Source organism: Martes martes, assembly GCF_963455335.1.
Source record: "Martes martes genome assembly, chromosome: 13".
Lineage (NCBI taxonomy): Eukaryota > Metazoa > Chordata > Mammalia > Carnivora > Mustelidae > Martes > Martes martes.
In genome coordinates this window covers 64,290,092-64,310,271 of record NC_137901.1, presented here as the reverse complement: position 1 = coordinate 64,310,271, position 20,180 = coordinate 64,290,092, and the positions used below count along the sequence as shown (strand labels likewise).

The window sequence follows — 20,180 nt, the reverse complement described above, 5'->3', positions numbered from 1 at the left end:
CCTTGGCTGAGCGGAGGCCCATGGAGGCTTCTGGATGCCACCACACATCCTAGACATGTGCCCAGCCTGGCCATGTGTGCAATAGCAGGCATGCATGTGTACTAGCGTGTGCATGCGACCTGACCGTGCGTGTGCACGTGTCCAGTCTGTCTGTGGGACATGGAGCTGGGTCCCGAGGTCCTGAGCTAGCTCCTAGCACAGCAGTCTTCCTGGTTCTCAGGGCCCATTGCCAACTCCTAAGAAGGTGAGCCGGCTCATGGTTCACAGTTGTCCAGCACACAATCCAGAATGTAAACTTGACGTTGAACTCACGGCCACAGTGACTACCCATGGACATTTTGGTTCAGTGCTTGTGGTGGGGTCAGTGGTGGATTGGACTCTAAGGTGTCCCCGCCTCCCAGGGACCCTGAATACAGCTGGGACCCGATGACACATGTGGGAGGAGGAGGAGTTCTCAGTCGCAGTGTGGGATTGAGTGACTAGGGTCCAGGGACTGAGGGTCCAGTACTGAGTGCAACAGAGACATCTGTAGGTAGGGCACAGGACAGTGTTCCTGGGGAGGCAGGAGCAGGGGGTAACCTAAGGAAGGGTGAATGCTCTAGGCTGACAATAGGAAATATGTATATGGGGTAGAAAACCAGCCAAAACATGGCAATGAGGGGGGCATAAAGAAAGGAGAGTGGACATCTCAGAAAGGAGCTAGTCCCTGATGGCAAGGCCCTAGGTCCAGGGAGGAGCTCAGATGTTATCCAAGAGTCCACAGGGAACCAGAAGCAGTGAGCTTTGGTACTGGTGGTGACCGATGTGGTCCATGCAAGAAAAGTAAGCATGGAGACATGGTGGAGGATGGCCTATCTTGGTTTTGCTGTTGGTATCTCCTGTTCTGGAATATTCTCTGGCGATTCTGGGTGAGAGTGAAAGTTCCCCTCCCAGAAACGTGACAATGCCTCTGTTGACTCCTTTCCCGTGGGGTGAAAAGAATCGTGTTCACATTTGAGGACACCAAGTGTTTGAAACGCAATGAGCTGAGAGCACAATTTCTGATTGAATAAAGAGCATTTTATTGACTGGATACAGGGAGAAGGGCTGGGATGACTCTGGGGGGAGGGTAGATCGTCCTGGAGGTCCTGTGGCTCCAGGCCCCGCTGGGTAGGGGAGGGTGTCGGGGACCTAAGGGCACTGTGAAGGGACCACCTTCTTCTCCACGGTTTTGCCCTCGTGCGTGACCAGGCAGCTGAAGCTGCTGTGAGATTTCCACTTGTCAGGCGACAGGCTCAGGTAGCTGCTGGCCACGTACTTGTTGTTGCTCTGTTTGGAGGGCTTGGTGGTCTCCACGCCCTGGGTGATGGGGCTGCCATCTGCCTTCCAGGCCACCGTCATGCTGCTGGGGTAGAAGTCACTGATGAGGCACACCAGGGTGGCCTTGTTGGCTGTGATCTCAGAGAATGTCAGGAAGAGCGTGACCAAGGGTGTGGACTTGGGCTGACCTATGTGGACAGAAGGGAGAGTGAAAGATGCAGGCAGAGTCAAAGTGTTGGGCGGCCCTTCCCTTACCTACAGCCTCTGTGACTGTTCCCATGGTGTCCATGCTGGTCTACCATGAGACCCTCCTTTCGACTCCAGCCCTGGACAGCAGGCAGCCCCTGAGGCTCCCAGCAGCTCTGCCATGTCACCTCTCCCAGATGTGAGAGAAGTGCTTCTGCGGCCTCAGTTTCTTCTGCAGGCCAGCATCTGGCCCCCATATCACTTCATTTTTCCAGATCCAGATACTTGCCCTGTGAACTGGAGTCCCCTACCCAGCCTGCCAGGACAGCTCTGATGGTGTGTGGGGAGGTCCTGAGGCCTGCGCCCAGTGGGGCATGGAGACCCTGTCACTCTCAGGAACGGCTCTGTCCCTGCCTTCCAACAGGAGGCCAGCCATTGGACAGGTGAGACACCTGAGGGTTATGGGGCTCCAGGGACTGGTAAGGCTCTGCCCCATGGGACCTGCTCCTTTCTGACCAATGTCCTAGGAGGGCTGTGTTTCTGGTCACCCTGGCCTGCATCACTCGTGTCTCTGTGCCTGTGTCCTCGTGGCCTAGCAGAGGTCCTCAGCACTTCAGCCTAGAGCAAACCAGACTGTCCTGTCCCCCTCCCATGGGCTTCCCCTCAGACTGCCCCTCTGTGTCCCCAGAGGCTGGATTCACAAGCCCCAGCCATGTCCCCAGTCTCCTATGTGGCCCTCCTAGCCTGGATGTTATTAAGCCCTTGGCCAAGACCCGAAGGGACTCTATGTAAGGCTGCCCCACGACCCCTAGTCAGGACCAGCCTCAGACCCCACACAGCTGTCTGCCCTGGAAGGAGGGAAGGAGCCTCCATTTTTGGATAACCACCCCCCCCCCCCCGCCAGCCTAGGCCCCTGGAATCTGAACACATTCAACTGTCAGATTCTAAAGGTAAATGTTTGTACCATTGGGTCCTTCCTGCTGGTTCCCTCAGGCCAATCCACTTCCCCCAGATCCCACAGACCTGCTAGGGGCTCTGTTCTTAAGGTTGGGAGAGTGGACAGGAAGCAGCCCCCAAAGAAAACTAACTTTCCCAAGACAACAGAGGGGTGGGGAAATGTGAGAAATGTGAGAGCCACTTACCTAGGACGGTGAGCTGGGTTCCGTCACTGAAAACATACCAGGGTGACTGAGTTTCGGGCCAAAACCCACCGGGCCAGCACCTGGGGCCTGCCCCATGGGGCCCAGGCCAGAATAGGAACCTGTGATGGGCATAAGGCTGTAGCAGTGGGGCTGGGCAGTCAGCCTCCTAGAGGCTGTGACACACCTGGATGACCCCACAGCCCAGAGGTGTCCCCATGCCCAACCCCCTGATTGAGGTAGATGCCACCCATGCCTTTTATATTTCTCCCCTTTCCAAGGCTGTCCTGGTCATCTCCTAATCCTCAGTGCTGATGGTGACACTGCATGGAGTAAGTGTTCAGTAAATCGCTGAGCCTCACATAGAGCTTCCACGGGTTCCTCTCCTAAAATTTCCCATGGTCCAGCCAGGTGGCTTCCTCTCTGGGCCTACTGGTTGATCTGGGGCTGGGACATTCCTGACTCATAGTTCTCCCATGTGAAGACCCCCCACTTTTTCTCTACACATCAAGGCACAATGCAGTCCCACTTCTTTGATGAAGTTTTTTCTCTGATCTCTCAGACCACTGTTTTTCTGTCCACCTATCCATGTGTTCATCCATCTATCATCCTTCCAACCAACCATCCACTTACCCATCTATCCATCCAACAGTAGCTCCAGGCACTGTTTCATATCCTGAGACATGGAGGGCCTCCCTGGCTTTCATCTTCATCTCTCCCTGAAAATTCTCAGGTCAAGGCTAACAAGGCCCTCTTCCTGGTATTTTCCCAATTCCTGCTGTACATTATGTCTTTACAGGATGCAACATAGAGTCAGCCTCTCTTTTCAGTGACTCTCTTCCTGTTGGTACCTGAGACCTCCCATTCTCCTCCCCTGACCTCCCTTTCACCCCTGCCCATGCATGACAGCTGACTCCCTGACCAGCACCCTGGGTCCTCCTTCTTTGCCATCTTCCTACATTGTGGATTCCCACTACTGCCCATTTGGTGAGGCTTGAGTCTATTTCAGCTCCAAACCCTCTCCTTGACTCTTCCTAAATTGCTACTGACCATCTTCAGCTGGATGTTCAACAGGAATCTCAAATTCACCATACCCAAATGAGACTGACCACTGTTCCCCCAACCCAGCTCTTTTTCTGTCTTCATCTTGTCACATGTGACCATGAGTGCTCTCACTACTCAACCCTCAAGCCAAATCTGTAGCTTCAATGCAATCCTAATCAAATTCCCAGCAAATTATTTTGTTGATATTGGCAAACTGATTAACATTTCCTTTCAACATATTGAAAGGAAAGAGCAAAGTCAGAGAAATGACAGTATAAGACTTTGAGACTTACTATAAATCTACAATAATCAAGAAAGTGTGGTATTGACGTAAATACAGACCAATGGAATAAATAGAACAGAGAGCCCAGAAATAAACTCTCATGCATAAAATCAAATGATTTTTGACAAGGGTGCCAAGACCATTCAATGGGGGAAGGACAGTCTTTTCAACAAATGGTACTGGGAAACATAGATATTCACATGCAGAAGAATGAAGTTGGACTCTTACCTAACATCAGAGACAAAAATGAACTCAAAATGAATGCAAGACATAAATATAAGAGCTAAAACAATAACATTCTTAGAAGAAAACATAGGCCAAAAGTTTTACAACATTGGATTGGCAGTGATTTCTTGGATAAGACACTGAAGGCACAGGCAACAAAAGAAAAACTAGACAAGCTGGACTTCATGAAAAATTCAAAATTTTGTATATTAAATGATGGTATCCGCAGGGTAAAAAAGCAACCCACAGAATGAAAGAAGATATTTGCAAATCATATATGTAATGAAAGGTTAATATCTAGAATATATAGGGAACTCTTAAAACTCAAGAAAAAAACAAGCAACCCAATTCAAAAATGAGCAAAGGACTTGAACAGGCATTTCTCCAAAGAAGATATACAAATGGTCAATAAGCACATGAAAGATACTCAATATTATTAGTCATTAGGTAAATGCAAATTAAGACTACAATGAGACACCACCTCACACTCATTGGGATGGCTACTATTAAAAAAACAAACTAAGGGGGCGCCTGGGTGGCTTAGCGGGTTGGGCTTCTGCCTTCGGCTCGGGTCGTGATCTCAGCGTCCTGGGATCTAGCCCTGCATCGGGCTCTCTGCTTCTCGGGGAGCCTGCTTCCCCCCATCCCCCTCTCTCTGCCTGCCTCTCTGCCTTCTTGTGGTCTCTCTGTCAAATAAATAAATAAAATCTTTAAAAACAAACAAACAAACAAACAAACTAGGGGGGTGCCTGGGTGGCTTAGTGGGTTAAAGGCTCTGCCTTCGGCTCAGGTCATGATCCCAGGGTCCTGGGGTGGAGCCCCACATCCAGCTCTCTGCTCAGTGGAGAGCCTGCATTTCACCCCCCCCCCCGCCTGCCTCTCTCTACCTAATTGTGATCTCTGTCTGTCAAATAAATAAATAAAATCTTTAAAAAAAAACTGGGAAACTATTGTTGGTAAGGATGTCGAGAAATTGGAACTCTTGTGTCATGCTGGTGCACAAATACCACATGATTCCACTTATATGAGGTATTTAGAGTAGTTAAAATAATAAACAACACGGTCTTAAGTTATCAATGGGTCAAAGAAGAAACTACAAGTGAAATTAAAAGATACTTTGAGATGAATGAAAAGAAAACCTAACACATTAAAACCTATGGGATTCAGTGACAGGGCTGCTCTAAGGAAAATTTATAGCTATAAAAATGTCTCTATTAAAAAAGAAGAAAGAGGGGCACCGGATGGCTCAGTGGGTTAAAGCCTCTGCCTTCGGCTCAGGTCATGATCTCAGGGTCCTGGGATGGAGCCCCACATCGGGCTCTCTGCTCAGCAGGGAGCCTGCTTCCTCCTCTCTCTCTCTGCCTGCCTCTCTGCCTACTTGTGATCTCTGTCTGTCAAATAAATAAATTTAAAAATCTTTAAAAAAAAAAAAAAAGAAGAAAGATTTCAAACCAATAACTTAAGTCTACCTTAAGGAAATAGAAAAAGAAGAGCAAGTTAATTCCAAAGCTTGCAGAAGGAAGGAAATAATAATGATTAGAGTAGAAATAAATGAATTAGAGAGTAAAAAACAATAAAGAGAACCAGTAAAACCAAAAGCTGGTTCTTCAAAGTTTAACAGCTTTGAGAAATGTTTACCAGACTGACAAATACAAAACACAGAGAGAATTGGGGTGCCTGGGTGGCTTTGGGGGAAACCAGGTGAAGGGGACCTGGGGCCCCTGCGTTGTTTCTTACAACTACATGTGAATCTACAATGATTTCAAAATAAAAAGTTTAATTTATGAAAAGGTTATATACTGTACTATTCCATGTATATGATAGTTTGGAAAAGGCAAAACTATAGGGTCACAGAGAGATCAGTGGTTGCCATGGTTGGGGCCCAGAAAGGGACTGATTACCAAAAGGAAACATGGAAATTTTGGGGGGTGATGGAAATGTTCTCTATCTTGATTGTAGTGCTAGTTACATGACTCTATGATTTTATTAAAATTTACAGCTACTATACCAAAAACAGGGAATTTTACTCTGTATAAATTAAAGTAAAATAAAAATAGAAATCTTTAATATGTTATTATAGCCACCAAATACCTATCTCTATATCTCTATCTCTATATATCGTTTATTATTCTCTTCCATGATATGCCACAGTTAATTTTACCTTCTCTTATCGTTGGACTTTGAGGGTGTTTCTACTTTTTCCTCTAAACACACATACAATATTTAGCTCAAATTCTCATTATTTCCTCAAGATAAATTTCTAGGAGTGGAATTACTTGGTTAAAAGGAATGCAGGTTTTTATGAATTTTGACACATGGTGTCATTGTTCCAAGAATTTCGTCTCCCACTGACCATCCATGAGAATGCCCAGTCCTCCTCCGTCAACCCTCTGGCACCATCACTTTAAATTCACTTGCCAGTTTCACAGGTGAGCTTGGTCATTGTGTGGACAGCCCTCTCTCTGCAGCTCTAATCTGACGTCAAAAAATCCGGAGCCATTTTCCCAAGACACAAATCTGACTCTGCGAGTCTCCTACGTAAGTCCCTCAAGGACCTCAGGAAAAAGCACCAGTGCGTGAAACCCCCTGCGGTCTGCCACCAGTCTCCCTCTCCCCTCCCCCAATCTCTGACATGGCCTGCGCACCTCACTCTCCTCTCAGCCTTGGCTACTTCCTTTGCCTGGAGACATCCCATCACTGGCCAACAGCGTTTTATCTGTGAAACCAGCTTGGTCATTTCCCTCCTCCCACCTTACTGCTCTAAAATGGTCTATCGGTCTGTCCTCAAGATGGCACGTGAGCCCCTTGTTTTGGGCCCATTCTCTCTATATCCACCGGCCCTGAGTGTCAGGAAAGTGAGTGGACCTCCTTGGGCGAGACCAAGGCCTTGCAGACACCCCTTCTCTTGGACCATTTTGTTAAGATACAGGACACACTGGTGCTGTCGCAGCGTTCCATTAACTGGCTAGCAAAAAACCCAGGGGGACATCCTGGCTCCTCCCTTTCCTGTTACTCCCACCTCCTCAATCTCCAAGGACCTGTGCACTCTGCCAGGGAACCCGCCACACACTTCTCCAAGTCTTTCTAGCCCCGGATTCCCACCCTCAATCACCCAAGTCTGGTCATGTCCTTTCCTTGCAAACATTCCCCAGGATGCCCCAGATGAAATCTGTTCTCTGAGGTGGGTCCGCCAGGTCAGGCACTGGTCACCTGTTTGGCTTTTTCTCAGACCATCTTGGCCCCAGTGCCCACTCCTTCCAGCCCTGCAGACCACTGGGAGCTTCTCGGGCGTTCTGTGCTGGTACCCCTTTGCCACCGTCCTTGTGTGTGGTTACTGTTTCACCTGCCCCTCTCCCGAGGGACCTTGAGCTGGGGCCAAATCTTCCTCCCCTGGGATCCTGGCCCCAGCACAAGGCCTGACCCTGCATGGGGCTCCATCTCTCTCTTTGTGTTTCCCTGGACCCTGCCGGATGCTGAGATCCCAGTCCTTGCCCGACCCCCACAGGTGCTGACCCACCCTCCATGGCTGGCCTGCTAGTACAGAACAGACACATCTCATCCTCTTCTAGCCCTTCACCACGATGACACCAGCATCCCTGGGGTGGGTGTCAGACTACAAGGCCCTCACCCAATTGGGACCCATCGCTTTGCAGGGTAGGCGGCTGGGACTTCGAGGAGCAGACATGTCAGCCCCCCAAGTTAGGAGATCGGGGTGGGAACAGCTGCAGGCCATTGGATTTGAGTGTTGGAGTCTGCACCAGCTGTATGACACTGAGCAGATCCCCTTAGCTCTCTGGACCTCATCCCCTAAAATGGGGATAACAGTGGGCTGTGCCTTGTGGGGCTGTTCAGGGACATTCTGCCCCTAAAGGGATTAGTGCCCACAATGAAGGTGCTGTTGTGTCACCCGTTATCGTGAACGGACCCAGACGCTTGGCACTTTGTCCAGGGACTTCCCAACCATACATGAGAGGTGGGGGCTGGGTTCAATCAGCAAGTGGGGGCTGACCGTGGCCCCCCAAAAGACCCTCTCGGGGGCCTTTCCCATGGAGGAGATTGCACCCTGGGTGGCTTGAGTTCTTAGGGGGTGGGTTGCAGGAGGCGGCTCTGGCTGAAGATGCTTGGCGGAGGGTCCAGTGACCTGGGGACAGCAGGGAAGGCCCACTCTGAGGTAGGAAGCATCGACTGGAGCCTGCACCCTAGTGCTCCAGGGGGTGGCTCCTGCCCAGCAGGAGAAGGACAAGGAGGTGACTCATCAGCGTAAAGGAAGTGGCCTGGGCACCCTGGCACAGCCATAGCGCCCACCACCCACATGGATATCCTGCCCCTGCCTCCTATTTCTTCCCTACCCAGAAGACCAAAGTGAGGTGAGTGAGCCGCTAGCCTTGGGTGCAAAATTTCGGAGTGCCAGAAAGTGCAATAAATAAGATAAATAATATTTTAATGCAATAGTAAAAAAAAATGCAAACAACTATACCCTGGATAAAATGTCAACACTTTAAATAAAGCCAGAGTCTGTCCAGGCTGCCTCTCTTCTCACTGATTCTTTTTCCTCGTCTTTCTTGTCCCCCTCATAGCCGCTCAGTGTCCCAGGCCCAGTTCTGGCTGCAAAGACGCTCTCCTCCCTCACCCCCATGACTCACTCAGTCCCTTACCTGTCCCACAGGCTCCGAGAGCTGCTTCCTGCTGGGGCTCTGGGCTCTGGGGTGCTGTTCGGTGGGGCTACTGTCGTTGGGGGCAGCCGGCCCTGGGTGCCCACAGCCAAGCCCAGCAGCAGCAGGGGCCAGCATGACTTGGGGCCAGGGCTCTGCCCCCAGGGGGCCTCAGAGCCCACCTGACCTGTCCCTGGCCTCATTTGCCCTCAGAGTCAAAGGACCTGCAGCCTTGAGCTCCCTGGAGGAGCCCCCAGTCTTTCTTGCTGGCAGTGGGTATCCCAGTGTTCCGTGGCCCAAGTGGCCTGGTCCTCTGCCTGAACCTTCTCTCCAAGGCCCATGGCTGTTACTCCAGGGGGCTCTCTCCCAGCGGGCCATTGGCCAACTGTCCTGCTGTGGTTGGCATCCACAGCTCAACCGTCTTCCCCCACAGCTGCAAGCCTGGTCTTGCCCCTGGGGCCCTGGGTGAGGAGCACCTGCTCCTGCCTTCCTTCTCAGAGGGCGACTGGTTCTGCTGAGCATCTCCCCTGGGACTGGAGAGGCCATGGAGGACCGAGGACGCCAGGGGAGCGGGAGCCGCCAGCATTCGGGGGCTCGGGCTGGCGCTGCTGTTCTGAGCAGCCTGGGGGCAGGAGTGGCGACAGGGGAGGAAACAGGTGTAGTTTAGCAGGAAGCTGATGTTCAAGTTCAGGAATCATGATATAATTCTAAAAACAGTGTTTAAAGCACCATGTTCAGCACCTCATGGGAGTCATCTCTCTCTTTCTCTTTCACACACACACACACTCACTCACACCCTCATAGATTTTATCCAGAGGTCACTGTCATGAGCATAGCGTGGACACACTGCATGCAGTAATGGCTTCCGTGAGATCCCTTTCCCATCTCCCCGGAATGTGCACACACTGTCCGTCCGGGAACCCTTGCTTGGGTGTGGGGTGGGCAGAAGCAATGAAGAGGGACTGAGCCCCCGCATGGGGTGGCGAGAGCCTGGCTCTGCAGTGGGCGCTGCCAGGAGGGATACTCTGGTCCCCACTGGGACATCCGGGCCTCCGGGAGGCGGGGCTGGCTGCACCTGCCGGCTCTGCTCACTTTCAGGACCCAGCGAGGTCCAAGCTGGCAGATAAAGCATGTGAAAATTGCTTCTTTGCACTTTAGTTTTTAAAAAAAATTGTGGTGAATGGACATAAAATGACATTTGCCCCTTAGCCATTTAAAAAAAAATTAGAATTGGGGTGCCTGGGTGGCTCAGTAGGTTAAAGCCTCTGCCTTCGGCTCAGGTCATGATCCCAGAGTCCTGGGATCGAGCCCCATGGCTCTCTGCTCAGCGGGGAGCCTGCTTCCTCCTCTCTCTCTGCCTGCCTCTCTGCCTACCTGTGATCTCTGTCAAATAAATGAATAAAATCTTTTTTTTTTAATATTTTATTTTTATTTATTTATTTGAAAGACAGAGACCACAAGTAGGCAGAAAGGCAGGCAGAGAGAGGGGGAAGCAGGCTCCGTGCTGAGCAGAAAGCCCGATGCGGGGCTCGATCCCAGGATGCTGGGATCATGACCTGAGCTGAAGGTAGAGGCTCTAACTCACTGAGCCACCCAGGCACCCCTGAATAAAATCTTTTAAAAAAAATTTTTTTTAGAATGTATTTGACAGAGAGAGAGATCACAAGTAGGCAAAGAGGCAGGGAGAGGGAGAGGGGGAAGCAGACTTCCTGCTGAGCAGAGAGCCTGATGCAGGGCTGGCTCCGAGGACCCCGAGACAATGACCTGAGCCGAAGGCAGAGGCTCAACCCACTGAGCCACCAGGTGCCCCCATCCACCCACCCTTAGCCATTTTTAAGTGCACAATTCGGTGGCATGAAGCACATTCACAATTTGGTGCAAGCCTCACCACCATCCCTCTCCAGAACTTTCCATCTTCCCAGACTGAAACCTTGTCCCCTTGAAACACCATAACTCCCCATTCTTCCTCCCCATCCCCCCGCACCCACCATCTGACTTTCCACCTCATTGAATCTGACTCTAGGGGCCCTCGTATACGTGGAATCACATAGGATTTGTCCTTTGAACGTGCTTTTTAAAGATTTCATTTTATTTCTTTATTTTGCAGGGGGAGGGGCAGAGGGAAAGAGAATCTCTGGCAGGCTCTGCGCTGAGCATGGAGCCTGATCTGAGACATGATCTCATCACCAGGAGATCACAGCCTGAGCCGAAACCAAGAGTCAGGCACTTAACCGACTAAGCCACCAAGGCGCCACTGAATGTACTTAAAAAAAAAAAAATCAAATTCAATTAATTAACATATAAGGTATTATTGGTTTCAGAGGCAGAGGTCAGTGATTCATCAGTCTTACATAACACCCAGTGCTCATTACATCACGTGCCCTCCTTTCTTTTTTTTTTTTTAACCACCATGGTATTTTTATTTTGTGCTATACTATTCAAATAAACTGTATTCAGATATAATTTTCTATTAATTTTTACGGTTCCCAAGTTCAGTCTTGGCTTTCTGCTCCACCCAGGTACCTAGTGCTTCTTTTTTTTATTATTAATTTTTTTATAAACATATAATGTATTATTAGCCCCAGGGGTACAGGTCTGTGAATCGCCAGGTTTACACACTTCACAGCACTCACCATAGCACATACCCTCCCCAGTGTCCATAACCCCACCACTCTCTCCCTACCCCCCTCCCCCCAGCCACCCTCAGTTTGTTTTGTGACATTAAGAGTCTCTTATGGTTTGTCTCCCTCCTGATCCCATCTTGTTTCATTTATTCTTTTCCTGCCCCCCAAACCCCCCACGTTGTCTCTCTACTTCCTCATATCGGGGAGATCATATGATAATTGTCTTTCTCCAATTGACTTATTTTGCTAGGCATAATACCCTCTAGTTCCATCCACGTCGTCGCAAATGGCAAGATTTCATTTCTTTTGATGGCTGCATAGTATTCCCTTTATATATATACCACATCTTTATCCATTCATCTGTTGATGGACATCTAGGTTCTTTCCATAGTTTGGCAATTGACATCACGTGCCCTCCTTAATGTCCATCACCCAGTTACCCGCTCCCCTCCAGCAACCCTCAGTTTGTTTCCCATAATTAAGAGTCTCTTATGGTTTGTCTCCCTCTCTGCTTTTGTCTTGTTTTATTTTTTCCTCTTCCCCTATATTCTGTTTTGTTTCTCAGATTCCTCATATCAGAGAGATCATATGATAATTGTCTTTCTTTGATTGACTTATTTCGCTTAGCATAATACCCTCTAGTTCCATCCATGTTGTTGCAAATGGCACAATTTCACTTTTTTGATGGCTGAGTAGTATTCCATTGTATATCTATACCTCATCTTCTTTATCCATTCATCTGTTGTTGGACATCTGGGCTCTTTCCATAGTTTGGCTATTGAGGGCATTGCTGCTATAAACACTGGGGTACACGTGCCCCTTTAGATCACTACATTTGTTTCTTTTGAGTAAATACCCAGTAGTGTGATTGCTAGGTCATACAGTAGCTCTTTTTTCAACTTTTTGAGGAAGCTTCATACTGTTTACTAGACTGGCTGCACCAGCTTGCTTTCCATTAACAATATAGGAGGGTTCCCTTTTCTCCATGTCCTCACCAACACCTGTCATTTCTTGACTTGTTAATTTTAGCCATTCTGACTGGTGTGAGGTGGTATCTCATTGTGGTTTTGATATGTATTTCCCTGATGTCGAGTGATGTTGAGCACTTTTTCACTTATCTATTGGCCATTTGGATGTCTGTCTTGGAGAAATGTCTGTTCATGTCTTCTGCCCATTTCTTGATTGGATTATTTGTGCTTTGGGTGTTGAGTTTAAGAAGTTCTTTATAGGGGCACCTGGGTGGCTCAGTGAGTTAAAGCCTCTGCCTTCAGCTCGGGTCATGATCCCAGGGTCCTGGGATTGAACCCCACATCGGGCTCTCTGCTCCACAGGGAGCCTGCTTCCTCCTCTCTCTCTGCCTGCCTCTCTGCCTAGTGGTGATTTCTCTCTGTCAAATAAATAAAATATTTTAAAAAAAGAAAGAAAAAAGTTCTTTATAGATCTTGGATACTAGCCCTTTATCTGATAAGACATTTGCACTTATCTTCTCCCATTCTGTCAGTTGTCTTTTGGTTTTGTCAACTGTTTCCTTTGCTGTGCAGAAGTTTTTTTCTTGATGAAGTCCCAATAGTTCATTTTTGCCTTTGTTTCCCTTGCTTTTGGGGACGTGTCTAGCAAGAAGTGCTGCAGCCGAGGTCACAGTGGTTGCTGCTGCCTGTGTTCTCCTCAAGGACTTGGATGGATGCCTGTCTCCCATTTAAGTCTTTCATCCCTTTGAGTCTATTTTTGTGGATGGCGAATGTGCTTTTTAAATGGAAAAGTACAGCGAGCATAACACATATGGAGGACGGCTGTTACGATCACATTTCTTATTGCTGTTCTTGTTAGTGTAGCTACCAGCTGGTCCGTCTGGTGGGGCCCAGAAAAAAAATCACCGGCTAGCAAAAAATAAATGACACTCTAGTTATATATCAACTGTCACCTTTCGAAGTTTGTCTTGCCACTCAGAGGGCTGTGACAGCAGTTTGGTCGGTTGCAACTAGCATTTTGCAAAAGTGAAGTAGCCTAGAGCAGCCGGGAGAATGGAGAGGGTCCGGTGCAAGGACCGGGGTGCTGACGGTTCACAGGATTTAGCTTCGATTATTGAAATACATACCAGTACTCTGGATGATGATGGGAAATGCCTTTCTTAGTGGTAGTTTTGATAGGAAAACTTGAGGAAAATGCTATCTAGCAGCAGCACACTGGTTTGGCTGTGCATTCCAGCAGAAGCTAGCTGTCAAATGCCCTTCACGGTTGGCGGATCTGGAGTTCAAGTTTGAAACCACCCCTTGTTTTAGATCCTCTAGATCCTGGTGTATCCTGGAGCAGTGAGGTCCTGGTGGCTTGTCCATCTTTGTAAGGTTTCCTCTAGTGTCCCCCAGAGTGAATTTCATGGGTGCCATATGCCCTCATGGATTCAGGCGCTTCCTTGGCATCTGTCCAACCATGGCCCCGGATGCTGTAACAGACAGACATTCTGACTTCCTCCTAGCACATGGAGCTCATGAGGGCCACAGTGAGGTTGGACTCCATGCAGGATTGTGACTCTGCTTGGATCCCTGGGTCCCACACTTAGTGACCCAGCATCCCTGAGGGCCAGGCACTGCGTCCTGGAGAGTTCAGGGTCAACAGGGAAATGGGCAAGTCATGGAACAGTAACGGGGGCCAGCACCCTAGCAGACGTCCTACAGGGGACAGGGGCAGACCTTGGGAGGCCCCCGATTCAGTCCAGCTTTTCCTCATTGTAATACTGAACCCGCTCCTGCCTCTGACCTCAGGCTTCCTGCACCTTTGGACCTGGGGCCGGGTTTGTGCCAGGGGTCCAGGTTGAAGCTGTTCCCCACACCCCAGCAGCCCTTTGTGGGTGTGACACACTCAGCCAGTGCCCAGGGTTCTGAAACTGTGGTTCTACCTGGGACAGCCCCAGGTCTGAGAGAGAAGGAGGGGCTGGACCTAAGCTCAGGGACCCTAGCTGTCTTGCCATGGTCTTTGGGGATCACTGCCACAGACCACATCCTCCCATGGTTGCAAGGTTGAAAATCCAGGTGTGACTGCATCCTGAGGACTCTCGCAGGCTGGCCTGGGCTTTCTTTCTTTTATAAAGATTTTATTTATTTATTTGACACAGAGAGAGAGAGAGACAACAAGAGAGGGAACACAAGCAGGGGGAGTGGGAAAGGGAGAAGCAGGCTTCCTGCTCAGCAGGGAGCAGGATGAGGAGCTCCGTGGGGGCGGGGCTCGATGGGGGCGGGACTCAATCCCAAAACCCTGGGATCACGACCTGAGCTGAAGGCAGACGCTTAACGATTGAGTCACCCAAGCACCCCACGGGCTGGGCTTTCTTAGTTGGTGCAGTGGCAGCGTTGACCCACCCAGGACTGCCCCCACCCCTTCCCTGGACTGGATTCAGGCCTGGCCTTAAAGGCCATTTGTATTCACGGTATTTCTTAAGCCTTGGTTGAAATAGACGAACAGGAGACAAAGCCAGTCCTGTTCACTCACCTGTCCTGGCAGTTTTAATGGAAGAAGAATGCCCCCCAGCAATGCCCAATGCCTGTCTGTTTCCCTGGGCAGCAAAGCTCACAGAGGGTGGTTCCTGGGATGGAGGGAACTAAGGGAGGGCAGCAACAACCCCAGGCAGGGGGAGAGGCTTCCAAGTCCTGCTGGGTGAGGGCTTTGAAAGTGGGGGGTGGGGGTGGCAGGAGGGCAAGGGGGGCTGGGACTGGATGCGGGAGGAGGGACTGGGTTCCCAGGAGGGGCCGCAGTCATCAAGGAAGTAGGGCTGCAAAGATCCAATGGGAGGCTTGGTCAAGATGTCAAAACAGCCCAGACTACCAGGAGGGAAGGGGTGTGCAGTTTACAACCCAGTGGTGCCAGAGACCAAGGGGAAGTGACTTCTCCGCTTGCCCAAACGCGTGGTTTGCAGGCAAGCCTCTCAGCCCGTGAGGCTGAACCAAGATGATGAGGACTAAGGACGTGCTTTCTCAGTCTTCCGCGTGCAGAGAATGCTAGGGACCTGGGGAAAGTGTGGATTCACATTCAGCACGTCTGAGCTGGCCCCGGAAACGAGGCTTTTTTTTTTTTTTTAAAGCTCCCAGGGGGTGTCGTGGCTGCCACCCTACAGACGGACCACACTTGGAGTAACAAGGTGCAAATGCGACTCTGTACTGCCCCCTGGCGGCCTTCTTGAAAGGTGTTCACACTGGTCCAATAGGTAATGGAGGTCAGGGCGGCCACCTGCAGCCAGAGGGGCGACTCTGGGGGCCAGATCTGACCTCCGGTGAACTGAAGCCGAGCTCGAACTAGATCGTCAGAAGGTAGAACATTCGGAAGCCCGTGCCTCTTGAGATGCGGAAAATGAGAGGAGAGTGCGGATTTGAGGCACTTTCGCACACTTCCCAGTTAGAGGGTAGTTCCTGGAATGGGGCGGGGGTGGGGTGGGGTGGGGTGGGTTGTGGTTGGCCTGTAAAGACAATTATCCTCGCAGCGCCATCCGCTTCAGCGGCATTCCACATAGTCCCGCGTAGACTACCTGCTCCCCAACTTCCAGCCTCCCTGTGCCTTACCTCTGTGGTGAGAAACGAAGCCTCGGGGAAGGGGACAGGAGGCTTGCGGGGGATGGCAGTATTTTCCTCAGACTTTCACTCTTTTTCATTTTGAGAGAGTGATGAAAGGTGGGCTAATGTTATCCTGACACTATCCTCTTTTTTTGTTTTTGTTTTTTTTCCTTTTGGGGGAGTAAACTATTCTCTTCTCCTACTCTCCTCCCACCCTTGATTTGATCCCAAGTATCAGAAACCATATTCAGGATTTGTTCAAACAGGTTCCTTCATCTGGTAATAGTGGTTGGAGACTCTGATATCCCAGTTTTCCTTCTTCTTCTTCTTTTATTTTTTTTCCTTTTCTGGCTGTTTATTGAAACTTTTCATACTGGATTCATTATAATCTTTTTGTCATGTTAATTTTACTGAGTTTTTAAATTTTAATTTCAGTGCATAATGTACAGTCTTATATTAGTCTCAGCTCCCAATACTCCACTTTCAATAGTACATGGAACAAGTAGATGGAAGATCAACACGGCAATAGAGGATCTGAACAATGTCGTAAGCCAACGAAAGCCAACAGACATCTCTAGAACAGTCCATCCACTCGACAATAGCAGTGTACACATTCTTCTCAAGCGCACGTGGAACTTTCCCCAGGATAGCTCTTATGGGAGGTGATAAAATCAGTCTTCCTAAATTTAAAGGGATTGAGATAATACAAAGTACATTCTCTCACCGCAAAGGACTGAAATAAGAAAGAAATCACAGAAGCAAATTTGGGGAATTCACAAATATGTGGAAATTGGACATGTTCCGAAATAGTCAATGGGGCAAAAAAAGAAATCACAAAAGAAATTAGAAAATATTTAAGATGAATGGAAATGATAACACAATGTACTAAAACTTGTGGGCAACGATGTCTTGGGTATCGCACCAAAAGCACAGATAACAAAAGAAAAAATAGACAAATCAGACTACATCAGATTTAAAACTTACATGAGTCAAAGGACACAATCGAGGGTGAAGAGGCAATACACAGAATGGGAGAAAATATTTGCAAATCAAATATGTGATACAGGATTGATATCCAGGGTATAGAAAGAACTCCCACACTCACAGCCAAAAATCCCAACCCAGGGATGCCGGGGCGGCATAAGTCGGCTGAGTGTCCAACTCTTGATTTTGCTCAGGTCACAAACTCAGGGTCCTGGGATCAAGACCCGTGTTGGGCTCCGCACTCAATGGGGAGTCTGCTTGAGATTCTCTCTCTCTCTCCCTCTGCCCCTCTCCCTACTCACACATGACCTCTCTTTCTCTAAAATGAATAAATATAATCTTTAAAAAAAAAACAAAAGTCCAGTTTAAAAAATGAGCAAAAGACTTGAATAGCCATTTCCCTAAAGATACAGTATGCTAAGGAGTACGTGAAAAAATTGTTCAAAATTATTCATCATTAGGGAAATGAAAACCAAAACCATAATGAGAAGCCACTTCACATCCACCGTATGCCTGTTACTAAAATGTTCTCAAGGTCTGTCTTTCCTTTTTATGGCTGAATAATGTTCCATAGACCATATTTTGTTTATTCATATGCCGATCAATGGACAAATGTTGGTTAACTGTTGTAAATAATGCTGCTATGAACATAGTTGTGCAAATATGTCTTTGAGATCTTATTTTCAATTCTTAGGCTATATGCCCAGAAGTGGAATTACTTGATTAAATGGTAATTCTGTTTTTCATTTTTTGAGGCTCCTCAGTACATGTTCCATAACAGCTGTACCATTTTGCCTTCCCGCCAAGGGCACAGGGTTCTGATTTCTCCACATCCTCACCCACATTTGTAATTTTCTGTTCTTTTATTTTTTTTAAGATTTTATTTATTTATTTGACAGAGAGAGATCACAAGTAGGCAGAAAGGCAGGCAGAGAGAGAGAGAGAGAGAGAGGGAAGCAGGCTCCCTGCTGAGCAGAGAGCCCGATGCGGGACTCGATCCCAGGACCCTGAGATCATGACCTGAGCCGAAGGCAGTGGCTTAACCCACTGAGCCACCCAGGCGCCCCACTTTCTATTCTTTTAATAATAGACATCACAGAGGATGTGAGGGACTTGTACAGCCATTTCCCCACGTCCATGTCCCCAACAGGCGTCCTCTGATCCATCAAGGGTCTGCACAGAACACAAAGGCAGGGGAAGGTTGGAACTACTCTCCCTCTACCTGTCTGCATGCGCTGGGACATTGATCTTCCTCTGCCCTGGGTGCTCCTGGTCCCCAAGCCTTCAGATTTGGACTAGAATCTACACCATTGCCCACTCCCCACTCCCCAGCTCTCGCGCCTTTGAACCACACCTCCAGTCTGTGGGGCTTCCAGCTTGCGGACAGCAGATGGCAGGACTTCTCAGCCTCTGTGATCACATGAACCAATACCTTACCATAAGTCTCTAGATAATGCTATATCTATCTGTCTTCTTAAAGATTTTTAAAATTTATTTGACAGAGAGAGAACAAGTAGGCAGAGCAACAGGCAGAAGGTGAGGGAGAAGCAGGCTCTCGACTGAGCAGGGAGCCCGATGTGGGGCTCGATCCCAGGACCCTAGGATTATGACCTGAGCGGAAGGCGCCACTTAATCAACTGAGCTACCCAGGTGCCCCTATCTGTCTGTCTTCTATCCGTCCATCTGTATCTCTTATTGGTTTTGTTTTTCTGTAGAACCCTACAATAAAGGTCAAGGCCAAGGAGAAGAGAGGGGTCGGGATGGGGTAACATTTTGTCTGAATGCAATTTTCCATGAATAGTTTTTAAGTATGTAAGAAAAATCTATAATTTCGCTGTTTAAACTTTCTACCTGTGCAGGTGAAAATCCACCATAAACAAAGTTTATGGCCAAGTTGAGGCACACGGGGAATATGATTTAATCCAGAGGGGAGGGAGGAGGATCGGCGGTATTTCCAAGAGACAGGAAGAAAGGAGGGCCCTGGGCATCAGGCTGAGCAGGTGTGAGGCTGAAGACGACGGGGAAGATATGAAGGCGAGAGACACGAGGGAATGGCCCAGATGTCCCCAGGAGGCTGAGCCATTGCTGCTCACTGGACTCCTGTGTGTCCAGATGGAAGGTTGGCCTGTGAGGAAATGGCGCTGGTTGCTTCAGATGAGTGATGTGGTTTGACATGATGGCCACTTACACACTCAAAATACCTGGTGCTTAAAATGCCAGGCATTGTTTCCAGAAGCTTCTTTTTCTTCTTCTTTTTTTTAAAGATTTTATTTACTTATTTGACAGACAAAAATAGCAAGAGAGAGTAAAAGCAGGGGGAGCAGCAGGCTCTCCGATGAGCAGGGAGTCCAGTGTGGGGCTCGATCCCAGGACCCTGGGGTCATGACCTGAGCTGAAGGCCGATGCTTAACTGACTCAGCCACCCAGGGGCCCCCTCCAGAAGCTTAAGATGAGCAACTAAACAAAGGCACAGGGCTTCTCCTGTCTGCTGTCCCGTCTCACCACTGCACCGTCCACTTTCCTGAAGGAGCCTTTCTGACTGCTACCCCCCCGTCCCCCCTCCCCACCCCCTCCCACTCCCCACCCCCCCACCCCCCACCCCCCCACCCCCCCCACCCCCGCCTTGGCTTGCTCAACTCCGTAGGGGTCCATGCCCCTTGTAGTCCTCGCCTGTGGGGGCTCTGCGAGGACTCTTTCAGACAGAGGATGAGGCTGACTCCTCCAGAGGCTGCCTGGGGCCAGGGGAGAGGCTCCATGGGACCCACAAACAAATGCCCCCAGCTGACCAGCCCTGTCCATCTCTCTTTGCCCTGCCAGCACCACTGGGAAGATGAGACCCCAGCTCAGCGGGGTCTGGCTACTCAACGGCCCTTGACCAGGGTTGACCATGACAGAAATCTGTCTGACTTGCAAATAGCCCAAAACACAATACCCAAGGGAAAGTCTTTGTTGAAGATATCTGTGTTATGTGTGGGAAGTAAGATCTCTCCAAGATACAGAGGCTGAGCAAAGCTCTTAAAAATATTTATATCAGAAACAATGAGAACATATACGAGCCTGACACATGTGTGCAGGCGGGGGGAGGTGTCTCAGGTTGTGCACACAGCTCTGTCTGATACCTGCCTTTTCGGGCACCCCAGAGGCTCTCTCCTAGGCTTGGCCACCACTTGGGTCATATAGGTAGTGACTTCAAGTGGGGCACAATC

General features: G+C 49.2%; 1 protein-coding gene across 1 annotated transcript; it reads right to left on the bottom strand.

Moving 5' to 3' along the window:
- Nucleotides 1-1,170: 1,170 nt before the first annotated feature.
- Nucleotides 1,171-9,031, bottom strand: LOC308354266 (immunoglobulin lambda-like polypeptide 5; the record flags this gene model as incomplete). The annotated part of the gene is made up of 3 exons (XM_080821618.1): nucleotides 1,171-1,487; nucleotides 2,628-2,746; nucleotides 8,832-9,031. 3 exons carry the CDS (start codon nucleotides 9,029-9,031, stop codon nucleotides 1,171-1,173), a joined length of 636 nt encoding a protein of 211 aa, XP_080677744.1.
- Nucleotides 9,032-20,180: the final 11,149 nt, after the last annotated feature.